The 25,877-nt window shown below is 47.8% G+C and overlaps 1 protein-coding gene across 1 annotated transcript in view; it reads left to right on the forward strand.

Moving 5' to 3' along the window:
• LOC140186818 (dynein axonemal heavy chain 3-like) overlaps positions 1–25,877 on the forward strand; it is a 428,385-nt gene that overhangs the window by 324,220 nt on the left and 78,288 nt on the right. The window contains 3 exon segments of the mRNA XM_072241409.1: positions 15,594–15,797; positions 22,994–23,169; positions 24,379–24,571. Coding sequence (XP_072097510.1) covers positions 15,594–15,797; positions 22,994–23,169; positions 24,379–24,571 — 573 coding nt within the window.

The raw sequence follows: 25,877 nt of genomic DNA on the forward strand, positions 1-25,877 counted from the left end.
TCTCCCTGTTCAGGCACCCCAGTTGACCCCTCGAACCTATCTGTCGGTCTTTCCCCTTTACCGGGATCCCTCTGCCCCTGTGAGCCCTCTGGCTCGGGTTCTGCCTCCACCCTCTCCTCCCCCAATCCCGGCTGTAATACAGGCGGCTCTGCAACACCCTCCCTCGGTCCCCCTGACTCAGTGATGGAAGGGCCAAGAGTCTCTTCTCCCCGCACCGGGGAATCAGCGAACGGAAGCAGGTACCACACGTCCGAATCATCATCTTCCGATGATGTATCCCTTTTCGAGGTGGGGACCGGCCCCGTCTCCTTCGCAACAGGCTCTTCCCGCGCCCCGCGCCCTCGCAAAGTCCTCGTAATAGGAGTAAACTCCCATTCGGGCTCTGGGTCCATCTTCACCTCTCGACCCAGAGGCAACAGGTAGTTCCGATGGAGTACCTTGACAGGCCCCTTCCCGTCCTCGGGTCTCACCCGGTAAACCAGGAGATTCGGCATCTGACTCTCCACCACATATGGGGTGGCTGCCCAACGGTCCGCCAACTTGTGCTTACCCTGTAGTCCTAAATTCCGGATAAGGACTCGGTCTCCCGGCAATAGCTGGACGAACTTTACCTTCTGATCATCGCTCCTTTTATTCCGCTGGTTCTGCTTGGTGGCTGCCGCCTCAGCCAACTCGTATGCCCTTTTCAACTCTCTCCTCACATCGGACACGTACTTCAGACATGGCTTCGAAGGTATTTCCGCCGCTTCAGTCCCAAAACACAGATCAATGGGCAACCTCACTTCCCGTCCGAACATCAGATAGTAGGGCGAGTACCCCGTAGCATCATTGCGAGTACAATTGTAACAATGAACCAAATGGGCGATGTGCTGACTCCACTTACTCTTCTGTCCAATCTCCAAGGTGCCCAGCATGTACAGCAGGGTCCGGTTAAACCTCTCTAGTTGAGGATCACCCTGCGGGTGATAGGGGGTGGTTCTGGACTTTTCAACCCCAAGCATATCCAGCAATTCATGGATAAGCCTGCTCTCGAAGTCCCGTCCCTGATCACTGTGGATCCGCCGGGGAAGGCCATAATGAACAAAGTACTTCTCCCATAACACCTTCGCCACTGTAGTCGCTTTCTGATCCTTAGTAGGAAAAGCCTGTGCATATCTAGTGTAGTGATCCGTGAGGACCAAGACATTCGCGGTATTGCTGGTGTCTGGCTCAATAGACAGGAAATCCATACACACCAGGTCTATGGGTCCCGCACTCTGCAAGTGGGATAACGGAGCCGCCTGCGCAGGCAAGGTCTTCCTCCTGACTCAACGGCTACAGGTCTTACAGTATTCTTCCACCTCCCCCCTCATCCGGGGCCAGTAAAACCCGTCCTTGACTAATCCATAGGTCTTCTCTACCCCTAAGTGCCCGGAATCATCATGTAGTGCCTGGAGCACAGCCTTCCGATACTTCTCAGGCATGACCAGCTGCCAGCGCCGGGGGTGGTCCGGAGGCGACGTGACCTGGTACAGGACGTGGTTCTTCAGCTTCAACCGCGGCCACTCCTTCAGTAGTAGGGGAACGGAGGCATGTTTCGCCTTCTCCACCTGCCCCATATCACCCTGGCTAACCGCGTACCAGATAGTGCCAATGCTTGGGTCATCACGCTGAGCCGCCTCTACTTCCTGGGGGCTCAACTCCGGCAGCTGCCTGTTCCTCAGAGCAGTCACATTACAGTAAACAGTGGGCAGCGCGTCACCGTCAGCCCCCAGTTGATCTGCTGCCCGATCCGTTCCCATCTGTGCTCCTACTTCCCCGTCGCTCCCAACTTGACACATGGCCTTTACTCCCTGGGCGGGGACACTCTTCCACTCCTCGGCCCTGCCCGACTCGTCGTACGCCCGACGAGACAGGGCATCTGCATCGATGTTCCGACTCCCCGGGCGGTACTTCAGGCTGAACTCATAGGCAGACAAGGCTGCTAACCACCGGTGCCCAGTAGCGTCCAGCTTCGCCGAGGTCAGGATATAAGTGAGGGGGTTGTTATCAGTTCTCACCTCAAACTGGGCCCCATATGGGTAGTCACTCAACTTGTCCACCACCGCCCATTTCAACGCCAAGAACTCCAGCTTGTGAGTGGGATAGTTTCTCTCAGATGGCGACAAGTTCCGACTGACAAATGCCACCGGCCTCAAGCCGTTTCCCTGTTCCTGGTACAGAACAGCCCCCAGACCGTCGTGACTGGCATCAGTGTGTAGAACATACGGCTTCCGGGGATCAGCAAAAGCCAACACTGGGGCCTGCGTCAGCGCCCTTTTCAGAGATTGGAACGCCTCCTCACATTGAGCATCCCACCTCAATCCAAAAGGCTCCCCCGGGTTCAAGTATCCTTCTACCTCCAACCCTCGGTCTCCCTTCCTCCTCCTCCCCACAGGTGGATAGCCACACAGCAGCTGGTTCAATGGATGACTCATTTTCGCATAATATCCACAAAACCCCAAAAACGAGCGTAAGGCGCTCACCTTCTGAGGTCTCGGCCAGGTGGTGACTGCGGCTATCTTACCCGGATCGGTGGCCACTCCAATTCGCGAGATTATGTGCCCGACATAGCTGACCGACGTCTTACAGAACTGGCATTTATCCAGGGAAAGTTTTAACCCTTCCTCCTTCAGCCGACTCAGCGCCTTCAGCAGCCGCTCCTCATGTTCCTCCAACGTAGATCCAAACACTATCAGGTCATCCAGGTACACCAATACCTCCAGCAGGTTCATGTCCCCCACTGTCCTCTCCATGAGCCGCTGGAAGGTGGCTGGGACCCCCGAGATACCTAGGGACATTCGTTCGAACTGGAAAAACCCCAGGGGACAGATAAAGGCTGTCTTCTCCTTATCAGTCTCGCTCATCGGAATCTGGTAATACCCACTCCACAAATCCAATACACTGAACCACTGTGCACCACTCAGACAGGCCAAGGCATCTTCCACCCTCGGGACCGTATATTGGTAGGGAACAGTGCGGCGGTTCAGGGTCCTATAGTCCACGCACATGCGTACCGTCCCATTTTTCTTCCTTGCCACCACTATTGGGGGACGCATAGGGGCTTCGGGACTCCGCAATAATCTCTGCGTCTTTCAACTGCCGCACATCTTCCACCTCTGCTGGGGCCAACCGCCGCGACCTCTCCCTAAACGGGGTGTCATTTGTCACCCGAATTTGTGCCGAGTGCTCTTGGAACATCCTACATCAAACTCGCCCTGAGAACAGACATCCCCTAACTTCAGCATCCTCTCCACCAGCCTGCTCTTATACGCCAGCGGTACAGAGGAGTTTTCAAAATTAAAGGCCTCCTCGGTCAGCCGCCCCCCGTTTCCCAATAGTTCTCCTCCAGTGGGCTTCACGGGGGCGCTGGACATCACCGTCACCGGGAACAAGTGCGCGAGGGGCATCCCGCGCTTAAAGGTGATCTCCCTCTCCGTTATGTTCCTTACCATCACCCCCATCCGCCGTGCCTGTACAGCTGAGGGCCTCTGCAATTCAGGTCTCACCAGCGCCCCAGCCGGGAACCGGGACTCCCTTTCCAGGTCGTCGGGGGCGTCTACTAGCAGGGCCTCTCCCGGCGGTAATCCGGGGAATCTGGGGGTCCCCATCACTAATGCCGCCTCCCCTGGCCGTATCACCTTAGGCCTCGCCTGAGTGCACCAGACCTTCCCTCGTTTGCACTCAGGATCCAGCCCCTAGGGGTCACCCACTCCTTCGTACACCGCTCGGAACACGGGGTGGACCGAGAGGGTCTCCAGAAAGTTCTCCCCCCCCCCTTCTTCTTACAGGCTCCCAAAACCCGTCGCACCAGAGAGGAGTTAGTCCCCACCAACAGGGCAGCACCACCGGTCTCCACCGGGTCCGGACAAACCAACACCAGCGTCTCAAAGGCTTCTGATACTCCCACATCTCCCTCTGAAAATTCCAATCTCACTGACAAGTATCCATCGTACGGGTAATCACCATCACTTATGCCCCAAACCTCCAATGCGTTAAACGGAGTTACTGCCAAATGTTTCAGATATTTGTTGTTGAACGACCGGTACAGTAAGGTAACCTGCGACCCAGTGTCAAGGATGGCTTTCACAAAGATTCCCTCTATCCGTAGGGACACGCTGGAACGGGGTCCCACCAGTCCATCAGGAATTTGGGCTTGTTCTTTCCGGGGTTCCATAGCGGTTTTCTGGGAACGTGTTCCTCCCGAGACTCCAGTCCGCTCCCTCACTGAGCCTCTCCTAAGTTTCCCGACACCTCTCCCTTCTTGGTGGCCCGGGGGCCCTCCCCCCTCGGCGCATCTCGTCTCTCACAATCCTTCCGCAAGTGGCCAGCTTCCCCACAGCGGTAGCACGCCCCCGGCCACTCACATTCCCGGCGGAAATGCCCCTCTCTCCCACAGTTATAGCACCCACTACTCGCCGCCTCTCTACTCCCGATACTGGCCCCCGGGGACCCCTTGGATTTCTCTGGTCTCACCCCGGCTACCACCTCCTGAACCGCTGAAGACCGTCCCTGAGGGTCCGAGCCCCCTGGTCGGCCCAAAGCACACTCCTCGGCCCGTACCTCTCGGATCAGCTGTCCGAATGATGGAGGGGAGCTCCGCTTAAATGACTGCCGTACACTCCAAGCCACCCTGTCATCCTCCCGGGAACCGCTACATATCTGGCTCATCCTTAACTCCGCCACTTCGTCCTCCCTCACTATCCCTCGTCGCAGCAACCCCGTAAGCTTTCCTTCCAGCCTGAAAGCATAGTCTGAGAGCTTTTCCCCTCTTCTCTGCCCCATCCGTTGAAACTCTGCTAAATGCCGCCAGGGATCCCCTGACAGTCCAAACACTTCCTCCAAAGCGTCCAAACACTCCGACAGGGAAGCCAAGGGGCGTGCCACTCTCAGATCGCGGACCACTCGGGCCGCCCCGCCCCTTAAGCTTTCCACCAATCGCTGTCTCTTTTCCTCATCCGAAACTGGCCACACCTCTAACAACTGGGATGTATCTTCAACCCAGGTATCACAGTCATCCTCCCCTTCCGGGGTGGGCTTGGCTCCCGAGAAAATTCTCAGCTTCGGGCGGGGCCCCTCAACCCTTCTCGCCAGGGAGGTAATGGCAGCCGTTAACTCGGCAGTCTCCCCAAGCCCATGGGGGTGGTGCCTGGCCAAACCTTCCCACTCCGGCACCTCCTCACTTGCGTCCTCGGGGAGAGTGTGGAGACCCCACGGCCCCGCCTCCCCCTGGACATGGACTGTCGCTGGTAATTCTAAAGTCATGACGTCGGCACTCGCCCGCACCAACATCCAGCTGGCCTCCAGTTCTTTCCCACCCCTTCTAGCTACAAGTTCTACCTGCCCGATACCTTTAATCAAACTCAACCCTCGCACCAGTACCTCTGCCGAAATGCGATAATCGACCCGCTTACCACACACGCATGGTTCACCGGTACCTCCTCCAATTCACACTAATTTACAATCTTATCTCGATCCATCTTCACACCACTTACCGCAACGACAAGTACAACTTTCCCGAAAAAGTCCAAATCCAGGGCGGTAGCCCCCACTTGTAACGTTCCGTTATATTGGCTCGTGAATGTCTAGGGGAAATCCCACCCAGCACCTGCTTCAACACTCCCCTCAGGGTCAATCGTCGCCCGAATCAATCACAAACATCAATCATCAGCCAGCACACCCAGTAAATTTTAACACATACACTTTATAGATATTACTAATTCTATGACATTAATATGCATTTGATACAGAGAGGAAAGTAATGGAAAAAAAAGGCGCCAACACTTATCAAAGTCCTTCTTCGCGCGCTACCGTTGAGCTCAATTCGACGTCAGACAACCACCCGGATTCCGTCGACCCACGGCTTGGGACCACCCGGAGTGATCGACCGGAGCCTCTCCGCACGTCCGCGGTCCTCCCCGTCTCTCCTCCGACTCTCCGCCAAAACCCCGTCCACAGTCATATTATACAGCATGGCATCCGAAAACAAAACGATACATAACCACCCATTGGCTAATAGAACCTTGTTATCTCATTTTAAAGTAAAACAAACTGTTAGCGCAAACTCTCTTCAGCATTAAAGCACAACAAAGCCGCATTCCCCAGATTAACATAACAAAATCGCCATTTTAAATGTAACAAAAGAAAGACCCCGTACATATACTTGATTGGTCAGGACATGAAGGGATATGGGGAGAAGGCAGGAGATTGGGGCTGGGAGGAAAATTGGATCAGCCACGATGAAATGATGGAGCAGTCAATGGGTCAATTGCCCTAATTCTGCTCCTATATCTTATGGTCAAAGCGATATACTTTTATTGAGGGAAATGGTCACAGTGGTACTCTGCACTCCTGACCATGTACTCCTGATGTTGCTCCAGTTACCTGTATCTTGTATTTTAGATGTAACTACCTCCCTGTATCTCCTGTCAATCAACGGTTCAGCCTCCGGAATAATCTGCAGTTCTTTCAGCTCCAGTTCCAGTTCCCTAATGTGGTCTGTAAGAAGCTGCATTTGGATGCACCTTGCAGGTACTATAGATCTCCCTCCCTCCTCGCTCCCACATTCCTAGCATTCCCACTCCTCTAACTGTGCAATAGGAAATAAATAAACTTACTGGAAATTTTCCTAAGCCTCCACCTCTCTTGCTGAATCCTCTCGAGCCAAAGCCTCAAGATCTCCACTCTAACCCTGTCCACACCAAAAATGGCCATTCTGCCTCTAGCTATTTTTTTTTATTGCTCCTTGCCAAGTGTCTAATGTTCTTAAGCCTGCCAAAAGGTTTGGACAGACCCCATTTGCTTTTTACACCTCACTGCGACTCACCACAAGCAACGGTTTCCTGTAGCTCATGCTGAAGGCCTGCTCCTCTGCTGCATCTACAACTCCAGACACAGGATGAAGGCACATCAGGCCATCGTGTGCAGTCAGGGTGCAGAGCAGGTGTGAGTTGCCTTCCAGCTCACTGCCGGCACCAGCTCTTTATTAGTAGTACTTTAATTGAAGGAATTGGATTGCTGTCTGTACAAAACTAGTTGGGAGGATGCAAAGAGATTGAAAATGAATTGAATGAAGCACAAGAGATTCTGCAGATGCTGGAAATCCAGAGTGACGCCCACAAATTACTGGATGAACTCAACAAGTCAGGCAGCATCTATGGAGAGGAATAAATTTTCAACTTTTCTGGCTGAGACTCTTGGTCAGAACTGCAAAGGGAAGGGGAAGAAGCCAGAACCATTTCTTTGGAGGCCGAATTGTTGGGTATATTCGGACCAGAGATCGACGGATGGTGAAATACCAATGAAGCTGAGGTTGTGAGAAGGGAGGCTTTAAGGGGAATGAGCCTGCTGAATGTAGATCTGATCACTGTGTCAGATATTGAAGGCGAAGGAGAAGGTTCCCCTGGTGGATTCCCAGGTGAAAGGTTAAGTGGACAAGGAAGGGTGTATCCGATGGAATTAGCCATGGGCTGACCAGTACGGTGTTCTCCCAGGTCTCAGAAGGACCATCATGTCCAATGAGATGAGGAGGAATTGTTTTCTCAGTGGGGGGGATTGTGACAGTTTGGAGCTCTCTACCTCAGTGAGGGTCAGTGGAAAGTGGTAGATATTTAAGGTACCGGTAATCGGGGATGTGCACAGAGAGTGGGGAAGGTGTGCTGGGGTCACGCCTGAGCCAGCGATAACTGTACTAGATGGTGGAGCAGGCTGTCAGGGTTAAATGGCCTGTTCTCTCTCTCTCACTCACTCACAAAGGCTACACATGGCGATGATTGAACATCACTGAGCAGCACCGCAGGAGTGAAGCCACTGGGAGGTTGAGGGTTCTGATTGTCAGATTTCTCTCTGGATGCTTTGACCATAAAATTAAATCAAGCTTTCTGTGAGTGAAATGTGATAAGGTTCATTCCCTCTCACTGTCACCAATTCTCTGATGAATTGGAATCAAATTGTTCACATGTACCAAGTTACAGTGAAAGGCTTGACTAGCATACTGTCCATACTGATCAGATCATTACACGGTGTATTGAGGGAGAACAAGGTGAAACAATAACAGAATTCAGAATAAAGTGAAACAGCTACAGAGAAAGTGTAGTGCAGGTAAATAAAGTGCAAGATCATTACAAGGAATACTATGAGTCCAAGAGTCCATCTTATCATAGTAAGGAAGAGGTGTATAACATGATGACAGGCATTGATCATGTGGATAGTCAGAGGCTTTTTCCCAGGGCTGAGATGGCTAACACAAGAGGGCACAGTTTTGAGGCGCTTGGAAGTGGGTACAGAGGAGATGTCAGGGTATGTTTTTTATGCAGAGAACGGTGAGTGCGTGGAACGGGCTGCCGGCTGCAGTGGTGGAGGCAGATATGATAGGGTCTTTTAAGAGACTCCTGGACAGGTACATGGAGCTTAGAAAAATAGAGGGCTATGGATAACCCTAGGTAATTTCTGAAGTAAGTACATGTTCGGCACAGCATTGTGGGCCGAAGGGCCTGTATTGTGCTGTAGGTTTTCTATGTTTCTGTGTTTAATGTCCTACTAGAGTGAGGTAGAAACCGTCCTTGAGCTCGGTGGTACGTGCTTTCAGGCTTTTGTATCTTTTGCCTGATGGGAGAGAATGTCTGGGGTAGGTGGGGTCTTTGGTTATGTTGGCTGCTTTACTAAGGAAGCCACAAGTATAACTATGATATACTGAACTTTGTCGACAATTCTTTCATGGTCACATACAGAGCAGTTGCCATACCAAGTCAGAAAGAATGCTTTCCGTGGTGCATTGAGTAAAAATTCATAAGAGTTAATAGGAATGGCAATTTTATTTTAGCTTCCTGAGGAACTAAAGACTAATGCCTTGGTGCTTTGGTAAGAAATTCACCAGCAAAGGAATTGAAACCATGGAGATGAGACTTCCTACACCTGCAGCTCTCACAGAGATGGCGCTTATTCTGCCTCCATCTGCTGAACCAGCGCGAGATGAGGAACTGCTTCATTCTTGTTCTGCAGAAAAGTGGCTCCAGGATCACGTCCACTGTACCAATGTTCAGTCCATGCCATTCAGGGACTTGTGCTAAAATATTTACTGCCTGTGACTAAGTAACTATTTGTACTGTGTACTGTGTGTGACTGTATGTGAGTGTAGTGATTTAGTAACTATTTAAGAACTTAAGAAATAGGAGCAGGAGTAGGCTATCCGGCCCATCGAGCCTGCCCCACCATTCAATAAGATCATGGCTGATCTGTCCGTAAACTCAACTCCATCTACCTGCCTTTTCTCCATAACCCTTAATTCCCCTACTATGTAAAAACCTATCTAACTGTTTCTTAAATATATTTAGTGAAGAAGCCTTAACTGCTTCCCTGGGGAGAGAATTCCACAGATTCACCACTCTCTGGGAAAAACAATTTCTCCTCATCTCCGTCCTAAATCTTCTCCCCTGAATCTTGAGGCAATGTCCCCTAGGTCTCGTCTCACTTACCAATGGAAACAACTTTCCTATTTCTATCTTAACTATCCCTTTCAAAATTTTGTATGTTTCCATAAGATCCCCTCTCATTCTTCTGAATTCCAGAGAGTATAGTCCCAGGCCACTCATCTCTCCTGGTAGGTTAACCCCTTCATCTCTGGAATCAACCTGGTGAACCTCCCCTGCACTGCCTCCAAAACCAGTATATCCTTCCTCTAGTATGGAGACCAGAACTGCACACAGTATTCCAGGTGCGGCCTCACCAGTAGCCTGTATAGTTGCAGCATGACCTCCCTGCTCTTGAATTCAATCCCTCTAGCAATGAAGGCCAACATTCTGTTTGCCTTAATAACCTGTTGTACCTGCAAGCCAACTTTTTACGATTCATGAACAAGCACTCCCAAGTCCCTCTGCACAACAGCATGCTGCAATCTTTCACCATTTAAATAATAATCTGGTCTAGTATTATTCCTTCCAAAGTGGATGATCTCGCATTTACCAACGTTGTATTCTATCTGCCAGACCTTGGCCCACTCACATAACCTATCTATATCCCTCTGCAGACACATCCTCTGTACAATTTGCTTTTCCACTCAGTTTAGTATCATCAGCAAATTTTGCTACGATACACTCAGTCCCCTTTTCCAAATCGTCACTGTAAATGGTAAACAGCTGCGGGCCCAGCAGCGACCCCTGCGGCACCCCACTCACTACTGACTGCCAACCGGAGAAACACTCATTTATACCAACTCTCTGCCTTCTATTGGTTAACCAATCCACTATCCATGCCAATACACTTCCTCCGACTCCATGCATCTGTGTATGACTGTATCTGACTGGTGATTTAGTAACTATTTTACTGTGTACTGTGTGTGACTGTGATTTAGTAACTATATTACTCTACTGTGTGTGATTGTGATTTAGTAACTATGGTACTGTGTACTGTGTGTGACTGTGATTTAGTAATTATTTTACTGTGTACTGTGTGGGACTGTGATTTAGTAACTATGGTACTGTGTACTGTGTAGGACTGTGATTTGGTAACTATGGTACTGTGTATTATGTGGGACTGTGATTCAATAACTGTGGTACTGTGTAATGTGTGTGACTGTGATTTAGTAACTGTTTTACTGTGTACTGTGTGTGACCGTGATTCAGTAACTATGGTACTGTGTACTCTGTGTGACTGTGATTCAGTAACTATGGTACTGTGTACTGTGTGTGACTGTGATTTAGTAACTATGGTACTGTGTACTGTGTGGGACTGATTCAGTAACTATGGTACTGTGTACTGTGTGTGACTGTGATTCAGTAACTATTTTACTGTGTACTGTGTGTGACTGTGATTCAGTAACTACGGTACTGTGTACTCTGTGTGACTGTGATTCAGTAACTATGGTACTGCGTACTGTGTGTGACTGATTCAGTAACTATGGTACTGTGTACTGTGTGTGACTCTGATTCAGTAACTATGGTACTGTGTACTGTGTGATTCGGTAACTATGGTACTGTGTACTGTGTGGGACTGTGATTCAGTAACTATGGTACTGTGTACTGTGTGTGACTCTGATTCAGTAGCTATGGTACTGTGTACTGTGTGGGACTGTGATTCAGTAACTATGGTACTGTGTACTGTGTGGGACTGTGATTCAGTAACTATGGTACTGTGTACTGTGTGGGACTGTGATTCAGTAACTATGGTACTGTGTACTGTGTGTGACTCTGATTCAGTAACTATGGTACTGTGTACTGTGTGGGACTCTGATTCAGTAACTATGGTACTGTGTGTGACTCTGATTCAGTAACTATGGTACTGTGTACTGTGTGTGACTCTGATTCAGTAACTATGGTACTGTGTACTGTGTGGGACTCTGATTCAGTAACTATGGTACTGTGTACTGTGTGGGACTGTGATTCAGTAACTATGGTACTGTGTACTGTGTGGGACTCTGATTCAGTAACTATGGTACTGTGTACTGTGTGGGACTCTGATTCAGTAACTATGGTACTGTGTACTGTGTGGGACTCTGATTCAGTAACTATGGTACTGTGTGTGACTCTGATTCAGTAACTATGGTACTGTGTACTGTGTGTGACTCTGATTCAGTAACTATGGTACTGTGTACTGTGTGGGACTCTGATTCAGTAACTATGGTACTGTGTACTGTGTGGGATTGTGATTCAGTAACTATGGTACTGTGTACTGTGTGGGACTCTGATTCAGTAACTATGGTACTGTGTACTGTGTGTGACTCTGATTCAGTAGCTATGGTACTGTGTACTGTGTGTGACTCTGATTCAGTAACTATGGTACTGTGTACTGTGTGTGACTCTGATTCAGTAGCTATGGTACTGTGTACTGTGTGTGACTCTGATTCAGTAACTATGGTACTGTGTACTGTGTGTGACTCTGATTCAGTAACTATGGTACTGTGTACTGTGTGTGACTCTGATTCAGTAACTATGGTACTGTGTACTGTGTGGCACTCTGATTCAGTAACTATGGTACTGTGTACTGTGTGGGACTGTGGTTCAGTAACTATGGTACTGTGTACTGTGTGGGACTGTGATTCAGTAACTATGGTACTGTGTACTGTGGGGGACTGTAATTCACTAACTATGGCACTGTGTACTGTGTGGGACTATATGTGACTTAGGAACTATATGTACTGTGTTTTGCACCTTGGCTCAGAAAGACACTGTTTCATAAGCTCATAAGGCCTTAAGGCGAAGGAGCAGAATTTGGCCCATCAATTCTGCTCCGTTATTCCATCATGGCTGATTTAGTAACCCTCTCAACCCCATTCTCCCTATAGCCTTTGACTAACCAAGAACCTACCAACCTCCGCTTTAAATATACTGAGTGACTTGGCCTCCACAGCTGTTCATGGCACTGAACTCCACAGACTCACCTTCCTCTGACAAAAAAAATTCCTTCTCACCTCTGTTTTAAATGGACATCCCTCTATTCTGTGGCTGTGTGCTCTGGTCCTAGGCTCACCCACTATAAGAAACATCCTCTCCACAACCACTCTGTCCAGGCCGTTCAGTATTCAATAGGTTTCAATGATATCTCCCTTCAGTCTTCTAAATTCCTGCCAATACAGGTTCTGAGACATCAAACGCTCCATATATGTTAACCCTTTCATTCCCAGAATCATTCTTGTGAACCTCCTCTGGATCCCCTCCAATGCCAGCATATTTTTTCTTAGATAAGGGACCAAAACTGCTCACAATGCAGTGTGGTCTAACCAATGCTTATAAAGCCTCAGCATTACATTCTTGCTCTTATATTCCAGTCTTCACAAAATGAATGCTAACATTGCATTTGCCTTCCTTCCTTACCACCAACTCATTCTGGGGGAATTCAGCAGGTCGGGCAGCATCTATGGAAACGATCAGTCAACGTTTCTGGCCGGAACCCTTCGTCAGGACTGAAGAGGGAGGGGGCAGAGTCACTGCCACATGCAAAAATGCCATTCCCTATTCCCAGTTCCTCCGTCTCTGCCGCATCTGCTCCCAAGATAAGGCTTTACGTTCCAGGACATCTTAAATGTCCTCTTTCTTTAAGGATCGTGGTTTCCCTTCTGCTGTCATCAATGATGCCCTCACCCGCATCTCTTCCATTTTCCGCACTTCGGCTCTCAGCCCATCCTCCCGCCACCACAACAGGGACAGAGTTCCCTTTGTCCTCACCTACCACCCCACTAGCCCCCGGATCCAGCACATTATCCTCTGCAACTTCCGCCACCTTCAACAGGACCTCACCACTAAGCACATCTTTCCCTCTCCACTTTCCGCAGGGATTGGTCCCTCCATGACTCCCTGGTCCACACGTCCCTCCCCACGGATCTCCCACCCGGCACATATCCCTGTAAGCGTAAGTGCTACACCTGTCCCTACACCTCCTCTCGTCACCATTCAGGGCTCCAAACAGTCCTTCCAGGTGGGGCAACACTTCACTTGTGAGTCTGTTGGGGTCATCTATTGCATCCGGTGCTCCTGGTGCGGCCCCCTTTACATCAGTGAAACCCGACGCAGATTGGGGGACTGTTTCGTCGCGCACCTCAGCTCCGTCCGCCAAAACAGACAGGATCTCCCGGTTGCCACCCACTTCAACTCTGCTTCCCATTCCCATTCGGATATGTCCATACATGGCCTCCTCTACTGCCATGATGAGGCTAAACTCAGGCTGGAGGAGCAACACCTCATATACCATCTAGGTAGTCTCCAGCCCCTTGGTATGAACATAGAATTCTCCAACTTCCGGTAATTCCCTCCCCCTCCCTTTCCCTATCCCTATGTCACTCTGTCCCCTCCCCCAGCTGCCTATCATCTCCCTCATGGTTCTGCCTCCTTCTACTACACGTTGTGTTTTCCCCTATTCCTTCTTCACCTTTCCTGCCTATCACCTCCCTGCCTCCCCTCCCCCACCCCTTTATCTTTCTCCTTACTGGTTTTTCACCTGGAACCCACCAGCCTTCTCCTTTCCACCCTCCCCCCTCTGCCCCTTCCCTCTTCAGTCCTGACGAAGGGTTCCGGCCCAAAATGTTGACTGATCATCTCCACGGATGCTGCCCGACCTGCTGAGTTCCTCCAGCATGTTGTGAGTGTTGCTTTGACCCCAGCATCTGCACAGTATTTTGTGTTCACCAACTCAACCTGCAAGTTAACCTTTAGGGAATCCTACACAAGGACTCCCAAGTCTCTTTGCACCTCTGATTTTCAATTTCCTCCAAGTTTAGAAAATAGACTATACTTTTATTCCTTCGAAGAAGTGTATGACCATACACTTCCCTAGACTATATTCCATCTGCCATTCTTTGCCCATCCTTTCCATTTGTCCAGACACTTCTGCAGATTCCCTGCTTCCTCAGCACTACCAGCCCCCTCCACCTATGTTTGTATCGTCTACAAACTTAGCCATGAAGTCATCAATTCCATCATCCAAATCACTGACACATTACGTAAAAGAAGTGGTCCCAATACCGACCCCTGTAGAGCACCGGCAGCCACCCAGAATAGGCCCTCTTTATTCCAACTCTTTTCCTCCTGCCAGTCAGCCAATCTTCTATCCATGCTAGTATCCTTCCTGTAATACCATGGGCTCTTATCTTGTTAAGCAGCTTGTCAAAGGCCTGAAAATTCTAGTAAACAGCATCCACTGACTCTCCTTTGTCTATCCTGTCTGTTATTTCCTCAAAGAATCCCACTGGAATTGTCATGCTACATTTCCCCTTAAGGAAACCCTGGTGACTTTGGCCTACTTTATCATGCACCTCCAACTACCTCGAAACCTCATCCTTAACAATGGACTTCAACATCTTCACAACCACTACTTCAGGCTAACTGACCTATAATTTCTGTTCTTCCCTTCCTTCTTAAAGTGTGAGTGACATTTGCAATTTTTCAGTCCTCCAGAGCCATTCCAGAATCTAGTGATTCTTGAAAGATCATTACTAATGCCTCCACAATCTCTTCAGCTACTTCTGGGGTGTGGTTCGTCTGGTTCAGGTGACTTATCCAGCTTCAGACCTTTCAGCTTCCCAAGCACCTTGTCCTTAGTAACAGCAACTACACTCACTTCTCCCCCCTGACATTCTAGAATTTCTGGCATACTGCTAGTGTCTTCCACAGTGAATAATGACGCAAAATACTTATTAAGTTCATCCGCCATTTCTTTGTCTCCATTACTACCTCTCCAGTGGTTCAATATCCACTCTTGTCCCTCTTTTACTCTTCATATAGCTGTAAAAACTTTTGGTATCCTCTCTAATATTATTGGCTAGCTTACCTCCATATTTCATCTTTTCTCTCCTTATAGTTTTTTTTTTAGTTGCCATCTGTTGGTTTTTAAAAGCTTCCCATTCATTTTTGCTCTATTATATGCCATCTCTTTTGATTTTATATTGTCTTTGACTTCCTTTGTCAGCCACTGTTGCCTCATCCTCCCTTTAGAATACCTCTTCAACTTTGTTTCGTTCAGTTGTTTACGTACATGTGTACAGTTGACTGACAATTAAACTTGAACAAATCTCTGTTTCAGCTCCTCCTATCTTCCAGTCAGTGTCATTCAATTACATTCCTGTGTCTTCCTTCATGTCCACTTCCCAGTTTGGAAATCTGATCTTGATTGAGAATCTCTCTGAAGAAATCGATCCAATTCTGGAGCCATTACTGCTGAAGCAAACATTCAAGGAGAACGAGATGGACTACATCCGCCTCGGAGAGACTTCCGTTCAGTATTCCAGAGGTTTCAAGCTCTACATGACCACCTGCCTTCACAACCCCCATTACCTGCCAGAAGTTTCAGTCAAGGTGAGCCGGTTGATGTTCACCTTCCCACGAGGAAGGCTAGGTGTGTGGGAGGTTGGAGTGTCCTTGGAGCTAAGCATTTGTTGATGAGTAGGCTGCCATGGGGTTGGGATTGGGTTTAGGTTTGGTGGTGTGGGACAGTGAGGGAATGGCGGAGAGAAGTAATTAATCTGGGGAGGGACTAGACGTCAGAGGGGTTATGGTTTGTCAGAGTCACACGTCACAGAAGCAGCTCTTCAGCTCAATTTGTCCATGCCGAACACACTGTCTATCTGAGCTAGTCCCGCTTCTGCTGGCCCATTTCTTCTAAACCTTTCCTCTCCCTGTATTTATCCAAATGCTTTTCAAAAACACTTTCATTGTACCTACAGGTACCACCTCATTCCATATACTCACCACCCTCTGTGTGAAAAGACTTGCACTCAAGTTGCCTTTAAATCCTTCCCCTCTCACCTTAAACCCATGCCCTTTAGTTTTAGACTCCCTTCCCTGGGGAAAAGACTGCGACTGTCCACCCTATCGAATCTTATGATTTTATAAACCTCTATAAGGTCATACCTCAGCTTCCTACATACCAGGGAAATAATCCCAGCCACTACATCTCCAATCCCAGTATCATCCTCATGAATCTTTTCTGCATATCTTCCAGCTTAATAATGTCCTTCGCAGAGCAAAGCGATCAGAATGGGACACAATGCTCTGTGTGATCTCACCAATGTCATGTAACGTGTCCTGTCCAGTGAAGGCCAACATGCCAAGTCCCTTCTTCACCACCCTCTTTACCTGTGTCTACAACTTCAGGGAACTTTGTACCTGTACCCGCAGGTCTCTCTGTTCTTCAGCAGTCTCCAGGGCCCCGCCATTTACAGTATGTCCTGCCACAGTGTAATTTCCCAAAGTGCAACAATGAGGGAGGGATCCACGAGGAGGTAGGGATCAGACCTGCCTGAATATTGAGAGATGATGTTAGCTGTTTTCATGTTGGGAAGGTCAGAGATGTAGAAACGTAGTCCTCAGGCTTCCCAGGCTGATGCTGACAAGTATCTTACGTTGCTCTAGTGTGTGTCCCCTGAACAGGGTCTTGTGCTTTCTTAATGTTAAATTATATTGAGGTCCATAAGACATAGGAGCAGAATTACTCCATTCAGCCCATCGTCTGCTTCACCATTCAGTCATAGCTGAGTCATTTTTCCCACTCAACCCCTTCTCCCCATAAACTTTGACACACTAATCAAGAACCTATCAGCCTCCATTTTAAGTATACCCAATAACTTGGCCTCCATATCCGTCTGTGGCAATTAATTCTATAGATTCATCTAATTTTTCAAAACTCATTAGATTCTGGACTAGTTCCTGAGGATTGGAGGGTGGCTAATGTAACCCCGCTTTTTAAAAAAGGAGGGAGAGAGAAACCGGGGAATTATAGACCGGTTAGCCTAACGTCGGTGGTGGGGAAACTGCTGGAGTCAGTTATCAAGGATGTGATAACAGCACATTTGGAAAGCGGTGAAATCATCAGACAAAGTCAGCATGGATTTGTGAAAGGAAAATCATGTCTGACGAATCTCATAGAATTTTTTGAGGATGTAACTAGTAGAGTGGATAGGGGAGAACCAGTGGATGTGGTATATTTGGGTTTTCAAAAGGCTTTTGACAAGGTCCCACACAGGAGATTAGTGTGCAAACTTAAAGCACACGGTATTGGGGGTAAGGTATTGATGTGGATAGAGAATTGGTCAGCAGACAGGAAGCAAGGAGTGGGAATAAACGGGACCTTTTCAGAATGGCAGGCGATGACTAGTGGGGTACCGCAAGGCTCAGTGCTGGGACCCCAGTTGTTTACAATATATATTAATGACTTGGATGAGGGAATTAAATGCAGCATCTCCAAGTTTGCAGATGACACGAAGCTGGGTGGCAGTGTTAGCTGTGAGGAGGATGCTAAGAGGATGCAGGGTGACTTGGATAGGTTGGGTGAGTGGGCAAGTTCATGGCAGATGCAATTTAATGTGGATAAATGTGAAGTTATCCACTTTGGTGGCAAAAATAGGAAAACAGATTATTATCTGAATGGTGGCCAATTAGGAAAAGGGGAGGTGCAACGAGACCTGGGTGTCATTATACACCAGTCATTGAAAGTGGGCATGCAGGTACAGCAGGCGGTGAAAAAGGCGAATGGTATGCTGGCATTTATAGCGAGAGGATTCGAGTACAGGAGCAGGGAGGTACTACTGCAGTTGTACAAGGCCTTGGTGAGACCACACCTGGAGTATTGTGTGCAGTTTTGGTCCCCTAATCTGAGGAAAGACATCCTTGCCATAGAGGGAGTACAAAGAAGGTTCACCAGATTGATTCCTGGGATGGCAGGACTCTCATATGAAGAAAGATTGGATGAACTGGGCTTGTACTCGTTGGAATTTAGAAGATTGAGGGGGGATCTGATTGAAACGTATAAGATCCTAAAGGGATTGGACAGGCTAGATGCAGGAAGATTGTTCCCGATGTTGGGGAAGTCCAGAACGAGGGGCCACAGTTTGAGGATAGAAGGGAAGCCTTTTAGGACTGAGATTAGGAAAAACTTCTTCACACAGAGAGTGGTGAATCTGTGGAATTCTCTGCCACAGGAAACAGTTGAGGCCAGTTCATTGGCTATATTTAAGAGGGAGTTAGATATGGCCCTTGTGGCTACGGGGATCAGGGGATATGGAGGGAAGGCTGGGGCAGGGTTCTGAGTTGGATGATCAGCCATGATCATAATAACTGGCGGTGCAGGCTCGAAGGGCCGAATGGCCTACCCCTGCACCTATTTTCTATGTTTCTATGTTTCTATCTCCCTCAAGCCAAAGAAATTCCTCCTAATCTCTGTTCTAAAGGGACATCCTTCTATTCCGAGGCTGTGCCTACTGGTCCTAGACTCTCACGCTAATGAAAACATCCTTTCCATGTCAGCTCCATCCAGGCCTTTCTATATTGGGTAGGTTTCACTGAGAATAACCCTCCCTCAGTTTCTAAACTCCAGCAAGTACAGGCCCAGAGCCATCAAACACCCTCCTCTGAACACTCTCCAATGCCAATACATCACTTCTTAGATAGGGGAACAAAAACTGCTCAAAGTTCTCCAAATATGACCTGGCCAGTGCCTTATAATGGATACTAGTTAACTTTAAGGGTATCCTGTACGAGGACTCCCAAGTCCCGTTGCATCTCAGAACTTTGAATTCTCTCCCCATTTAAATAATAGTCTGCCTGTTTATTTTTTCTGCCAAAGTGCATAATCATACACTTTCCAACATTGTACTTCATTTGCCACTTCTCTGCCCATTCTTCCAATCTATCCAAGTCTCTCTGCAGACTCTCCGTTTCCTCAGCACTACTGGCCCCTCCACCTATGTTCGTATCATCCGCAGACTTAGCCACAAAGCCACCTATTCCATAATCCAAATTGTTGATGTACAATGTAAAAAGAAGCGGCCTCAACACTGATCCCTGTGGAACACCACTGGTAACCGGCAGCCAACCAGAATAGGATCCCTTTATTCCCACTCTCTGTTTCCTGCCAATCAGCCAACGCTCTATCCACGTATGTAACTTTCCCGTAATTCCATGGGCTCTTATCTTGTTAAGTAGCCTCATGTGTGGCACCTTGTCAAAGGCCTTCTGAAAAAATCCAAAGATACAACATCCACTGCATCTCCCTTGTCTAGCCTACTGGATGAGGTTGTTTTCTCACTAAAAATCGATCCATTTCTCACGCCGGCCAAAATAATGCACATGCCAGGCCCACGCTAGCTTGTAAAAGCACAATGTGTGTGTGTGGGGCATTCGTTAGTCTCGCGAGACCATGGATCTGCGTCTGGATATAAACTCTCGCGTGAGTAAGAGTGAGTGACATCACCACCTTAAGTGATCTTAGATCAGTTTAACTGATCTCAGAACTAGAAACTCTTCTAATCGTTTGGCCATGATGGAAGTAAATAATCTATAACCTACGTTAAGAACAGATATTGGTCTAAATGACCCACATTCCATTTTATCCTTGCCTTCTTTCGGTATAGCTGAGATTATCGTCTCCTTCCAGCTGGATGGCATTTGCGCCTTTCTTAGAGCCCAGTTCAGTGTGGAGAGTAAAACAGGAATTAATTCATTTCTAAATTCTTTATAATACTCTGTCGTATATCCATCTGATAATTGACTTGATCCATCTGACTTGATAATTGCTTAAGCCTACTACTTGCGGTTTTTAGTTCAGCTTCAGTTATGTCAGCAGTTATCGTTCTATTTTGTTCTTTGCTTAAAGTGGGTAACTCTAAAGAATTCAGGAAGTGTCAATCTGGACTATGCTTTCCCCTGGAGCTTTGGAATATAGAGTTTTGTAAAACATTTCAAAAGCTTCATGAATTTCACTTAGCTTATTTTTTATCACTTTTAGAACATAGAACATAGAACATAGAATAGCACAGCACAGTACAGGCCTTTCAGCCCACAATGTTGTGCCGACCCTCAAACCCTGCCTCCCATATAAGCCCCCACCTTAAATTCCTCCATATACCTGCCTAGTAGACTCTTAAACTTCACTAGTGTATCTGTCTCCACCACTGACTCAGGCAGTGCATTCCATGCACCAACCACTCTCTGAGTAAAAAACCTTCCTCTAATATCCCTCTTGAACTTCCCACCCCTTACCTTAAAGCCATGTCCTCTTGTATTGAGCAGTGGTGCCCTGGGGAAGAGGTGCTGGCTATCCACTCTATCTATTCCTCTTATTACCTTGTACACCTCTATCATGTCCTCTCATTCTCCTTCTCTCCAAAGAGTAAAGCCCTAGCTCCCTTAATCTCTGATCATAATCCATACTCTCTAAATCAGGCAGCATCCTGGTAAATCTCCTCTGTACCCTTTCCAATGCTTGAACATCCTTCCTATAGTGAGGCGACCAGAACTGGACACAGTACTCCAAGTGTGGCCTAACCAGAGTTTTACAGAGCTGCATCATTGCATCGCGACTCTTAAACTTTATCCCTCGACTTATGAAAGCTAACATCCCATAAGCTTTCTTAACTACCCTATCCACCTGTGAGGCAACTTTCAGGGATCTGTGGACATGTACCCCGAGATCCCTCTGCTCCTCCACACTACCAAGTATCCTGCCATTTACTTTGTACTCTGCCTTGGAGTTTGTCCTTCCAAAGTGTACCACCTCACACTTCTCCGGGTTGAACTCCATCTGCCACTTCTCAGCCCACTTCTGCATCCTATCGATGTCTCTCTGCAATTTTTGACAATCCTCTACACTATCTACAACACCACCAACCTTTGTGTCATCTGCAAACTTGCCAACCCACCCTTCTACCCCCACATCCAGGTCGTTAATAAAAATCATGAAAAGTAGAGGTCCCAGAATAGATCCTTGTAGGACACCACTAGTCAAAATCCTCCAATCTGAATGTACTCCCTCCACCACCACCCTCTGCCTTCTGCAGGCAAGCCAATTCTGAATCCACCTGGCCAAACTTCCCTGGATCCCATGCCTTCTGACTTTCTGAATAAGCCTACTGTGTGGAACCTTGTCAAATACCTTACTAAAATCCATATAGATCACATCCACCGCACTACCCTCATCTATATGCCTGGTCACCTCCTCAAAGAACTCTATCAGGCTTGTTAGACACGATCTGCCCTTCACAAAGCCATGCTGACTGTCCCTGATCAGACCATGATTCTCTAAATGTCTATAGATCCTATCTCTAAGAATCTTTTCCAACAGCTTTCCCACCACAGACCTAAGGCTCACTGGTCTATAATTACCCGGACTATCCCTACTACCTTTTTTGAACAAAGGGCCAACATTCGCCTCCCTCCAATCCTCTGGCACCATTCCCGTGGACAACGAGGACATGAAGATCCTAGCCAGAGGCTCAGCAATCTCTTCTCTCGCCTCGTGGAGCAGCCTGGGGAATATTCCGTCAGGTCCCGGGGACTTATCTATCTTAATGTATTTTAATAATTCCAACACCTCCTCTCCCTTAATATCAACATGCTCCAGAATATCAACCTCACTTATATTGTCCTCACTATCATCAAGTTCCCTCTCATTGGTGAATACCGAACAGAAGTATTCACTGAGGACCTCGTTCACTTCCACAGCCTCCAGGCACATCTTCCCATCTTTATCTCTAATTGGTCCTACCTTCACTCCTGTCATCCTTCTTTTCTTCACATAATTGAAGAAAGCCTTGGGGTTTTCCTTTACCCTACTCGCCAAGGCCTCTCATGCCCCCTTCTTGCTCTTCTCAGCCCCTTCTTAAGCTCCTTTCTTCCCTATATTCCTCAATAGACCCTTTTGTCCTTGGATCTCTAATTCTATGAATTGTATTTTCTGCTATTTTTTTTTTCAGTTTCCACGCCAGTATTTTCATCGATTTAGATCCACTTTCATAGTGTCTCTGTTTCAGAAACATTAATTTTTTTCTAATTTCTTGTGTAGCCAAACTATTAATTTCATTCCTAATTTTTTTACTTTCCTCTAGTGTATTCTGTGCCAAACTCAATTTGTGTTTTTTTCTAGATCCTTCAGCTTACTTTGTAATTCCTCTAATGTTTTATTCCTTTTTTTTCCTTAGTACCAGAGGATTTTTATGAACTATAACACGGAAATGAGCCATGGGTCCACCTTATTCATACTGACTGGGATGTCTACCTACATGGAACTTGACCCATATCAATCTACATCTTTCCTTTCCCAGTACCTGTCCAAGATGCCTTCCAAACATTGTTTATATTTTTATTTTATGCATTTATTTATTTATTTCAATTTAGAAACATGGTAACAGGCCCTTCCAGCCCAACAAGCCTGTAAAAGCCAATTACACCATGTTACCCTACTAACCCGTACAACTTTGTAACGTGGGAGGAATCCAGAGCACCCAGAAGAAATCCATGTGGTCCTGGGAAGAATGTACAAACTACTTACAGACAGAGGCAGAAATTGAACTCAGGTGGCTGGAACTATAAAGTGTTACACTACTGTCCCAATGTAATTAGTTGCAATTACCTCTGCTTGACCACCTCCTGTGCCAAGTTTGTGTCTCAATATTTCCTGTTCCCAGTTTGCAGGAAATGAAAGCTATCAAAGTCTGTCTGTTTGTGTCTGAGATGCTAGTTTTCAAACAGACCAGGAGTGAGATGCCTTGTCTCTCCAGGTGACCCTTCTGAACTTCATGATCACACCAACTGGCCTGGAGGAGCAGCTGCTGAGCATTGTTGCCGCAAAGGAAAAGCCTAATCTGGAAGAGAAGAAGAAAGACCCCAAGGCTTTCTTCAATTATGCGGGCCCAGAACAAGTGAGTTCTCCTTACCTGGTGCAAGCCCAAAACAGGTGAGCTGCCCTTACCTGGAGTGGGCCCAGAACAAGTGAGTGTTTCCTACCTGGAGCAAGCCCAGAACAGGTGAGTTCCTCTTACCTGGAGCAGGCCCAGAACAGTTGAGTGTTCCCTACCTGAAGCAAGCCCAGAACAGGTGAGTTCCTCTTACCTGGAGTGGGCCCAGAACAGGTGAGTGTTCCCTACCTGGAGCGGGCCCAGAACAGGTGAGTTCCTCTTACTTGGAGCAGGCCCAGAACAGGTGAGAGTTCCCTACCTGGAGCAAGCCCATAACAGGTGAGTGTTCCCTACCTGGAGCGGGCCCAGAACAGGTGACTATTCCTGACCCAGTGCTCTGCCCCCACTCACAATAGTGAACTCAGCTAATCTGCACTGTTCCACTCAGAATATGGCCACACTTGGTGAATACAGAGGGTTTGAACTGGAAATGATAGGGATGGATCATGTCGTGCACGGGTGTCAGCGTTGGTGTGGGCACAGACTGATCCCTGGCTGTGACCAACTGGTGACCTCTGGCAGTGACCCCTGCGTGCCATCCCTAACCCGAGCTGTTGGAAGGTAACTTATCCCTGCTCCAGCTTAGCCCAGTCCTCTGGACACTCTAATGGATTACCACCCCCCCATTACACACACACACACACACACACCAGCCCAGTCCTCTGGACTCTGGACACTCTAATGGATTACCACCACCCCCATTACACACACACACACACACACACACACACACACACCAGCCCAGTCCTCTGGACACTCTAATGGATTACCACCCCCCCAATTACACACACACACACACACACACACACACAGTTGGAGATGTCAACTGTAGCTCCTCGCCAGCCACAACAGGGACATTGAAGGGTCAAGCTCCTTGAAGATGCTGAGGTCTGTCGTGAGTTGATTGCAGTGACTGTTTTGGCTACAAAGACTTCCACACAAGTTGCTTGTTCCCAGTCAGAGGGGGATTAGGAAGAGCTGTGTCTAGATGAGGAATGACTGGAATTGCAATGTGGAACGGCGGAGCATTTGTCAGGGGCACCTGTGTGTGGGGCACCTCCAAGTGCCAATGCTTGGAGACAGGAGTTGGAAGTGTGTACACTAAAATAGGCATCAGGTAGCGATGAAATGATTGCAGTCAGGGCTGCTGGAGCATGACAAAGTTTCACATCACATTCATGATGGATGCCTATTGCTATTCCCTTCAGAAAACGTTTAAAAGAGATTGAAGAGCAGATCCTGGAGGTGCTGTCCATGTCACAGGGGAATTTGCTAGAGGACGTGCGAGGGATTGACATCCTTTCTTCCAGCAAGCAGCTCTCCTAGGACATCATGGAGAAGCAGGAAATCACCATGACGACGGAGCAACAGATCGATGAGACCCGCAATGGTTAATGGCCCGTGAGTCACTGCTCATGTCAATATTACATGTCATTGATAAAGTCCATCTGCTGACTGGTTTTGGAAGGTTTGGTTCCAGAAGTTTAGGGAACCTTGGCCAGATGTTGGAAAAATTAAGAAAAATGTTATTGTCTGTGTTTTTGAGCCTGGAGATGTTTATGAATGCCAGTCCTTACCTCTATATGTAAAAGAGTCATTAGCTTGACTTTAACATTGATTGTTTTTGTAAGTCCTTGTAGAACGTTTTTGGAGAAATTTTCCCTATTGAACTGGAAATTCCATTGACTGATATTGTTCTGTTAGACTGAGGGGTGAAAGCAAAGATTCACTGTGTTCAGAGGTGGTGCACCCAGTAATGTAGAGCGTCCCACACCTCTCTGGTTCAGTGTCAGCCTCACCTGGTTAATGAACAGTGGGGAGGCTCTTGCATCCCCTGATACATTAGCCAGCCTTCCGGTAGCCCCGGGCACATTCGGTCAGATTGCAGATCTCTAGCTTGAGTCTGGTACGAGGCCCTGTGCAGAACCTGGAGCTGAGCAGGGAGAGAGTGAGCAGCTGCCCCTCACCACCAAGACAGAGCACCCAGTGGCTGAGGCCTCAGGGTCATACATATATACAATAGTATAGCACAGAAATAGGCCCTTTCAGCCCCTCGTCCATGTTCTGCCTACCCATTGACCTGCACCCGTACCACAGCCCTCCACACCCCTCCAATCCATATACCTGTCCAAATTTCTCTTAAATGTTGAAATTGAACCTGCATCCACAACTTCCACTGGTAGCTTATTCCACACTCTCAGCACCCTCTGAGTGAAAAAATTCCCCTTCACGCTCCCCTTAAATATTTCACCTTTCACCCTTAACCCATGAACTCTGGTTCTAGTCGCACCAACCTCAGTGGGAAAAGCCTGCTTGCATTGGCTCTATCTATACCGCTCATAATTTTGTATACCTCTATCCTATCTCCCCTCATTCTCCTGTGTTCCAGGGAATAAAGTCCTAACCGATTCTGTCTATGGAATAAATTCTTAGGGAGATTACAGACTGTGGGAAGAAACATAACGTTGTTCTAGCAGTTGATTTTAACTTTCCACATGTTGACAGGGACTCATTCCCTTACTGTAAAAGGATTAGATGGGATACAGTTTGTCAAATGTGTTCAGGAACGTTTCCTTAATCAGTACATAGAAGTCTCAATTAGAGAGTGTGCGATACATGGATCTAGTATGGAATGACACTGGGACAGATGACGGAAGATTGTACAGGGGAACACATTGCACCTGGTGATCAAAATACCATTAGTTTC

The sequence above is a fragment of the Mobula birostris genome, chromosome 23 (assembly GCF_030028105.1).
Source record: "Mobula birostris isolate sMobBir1 chromosome 23, sMobBir1.hap1, whole genome shotgun sequence".
Classification (NCBI taxonomy): Eukaryota; Metazoa; Chordata; class Chondrichthyes; order Myliobatiformes; family Myliobatidae; genus Mobula; species Mobula birostris.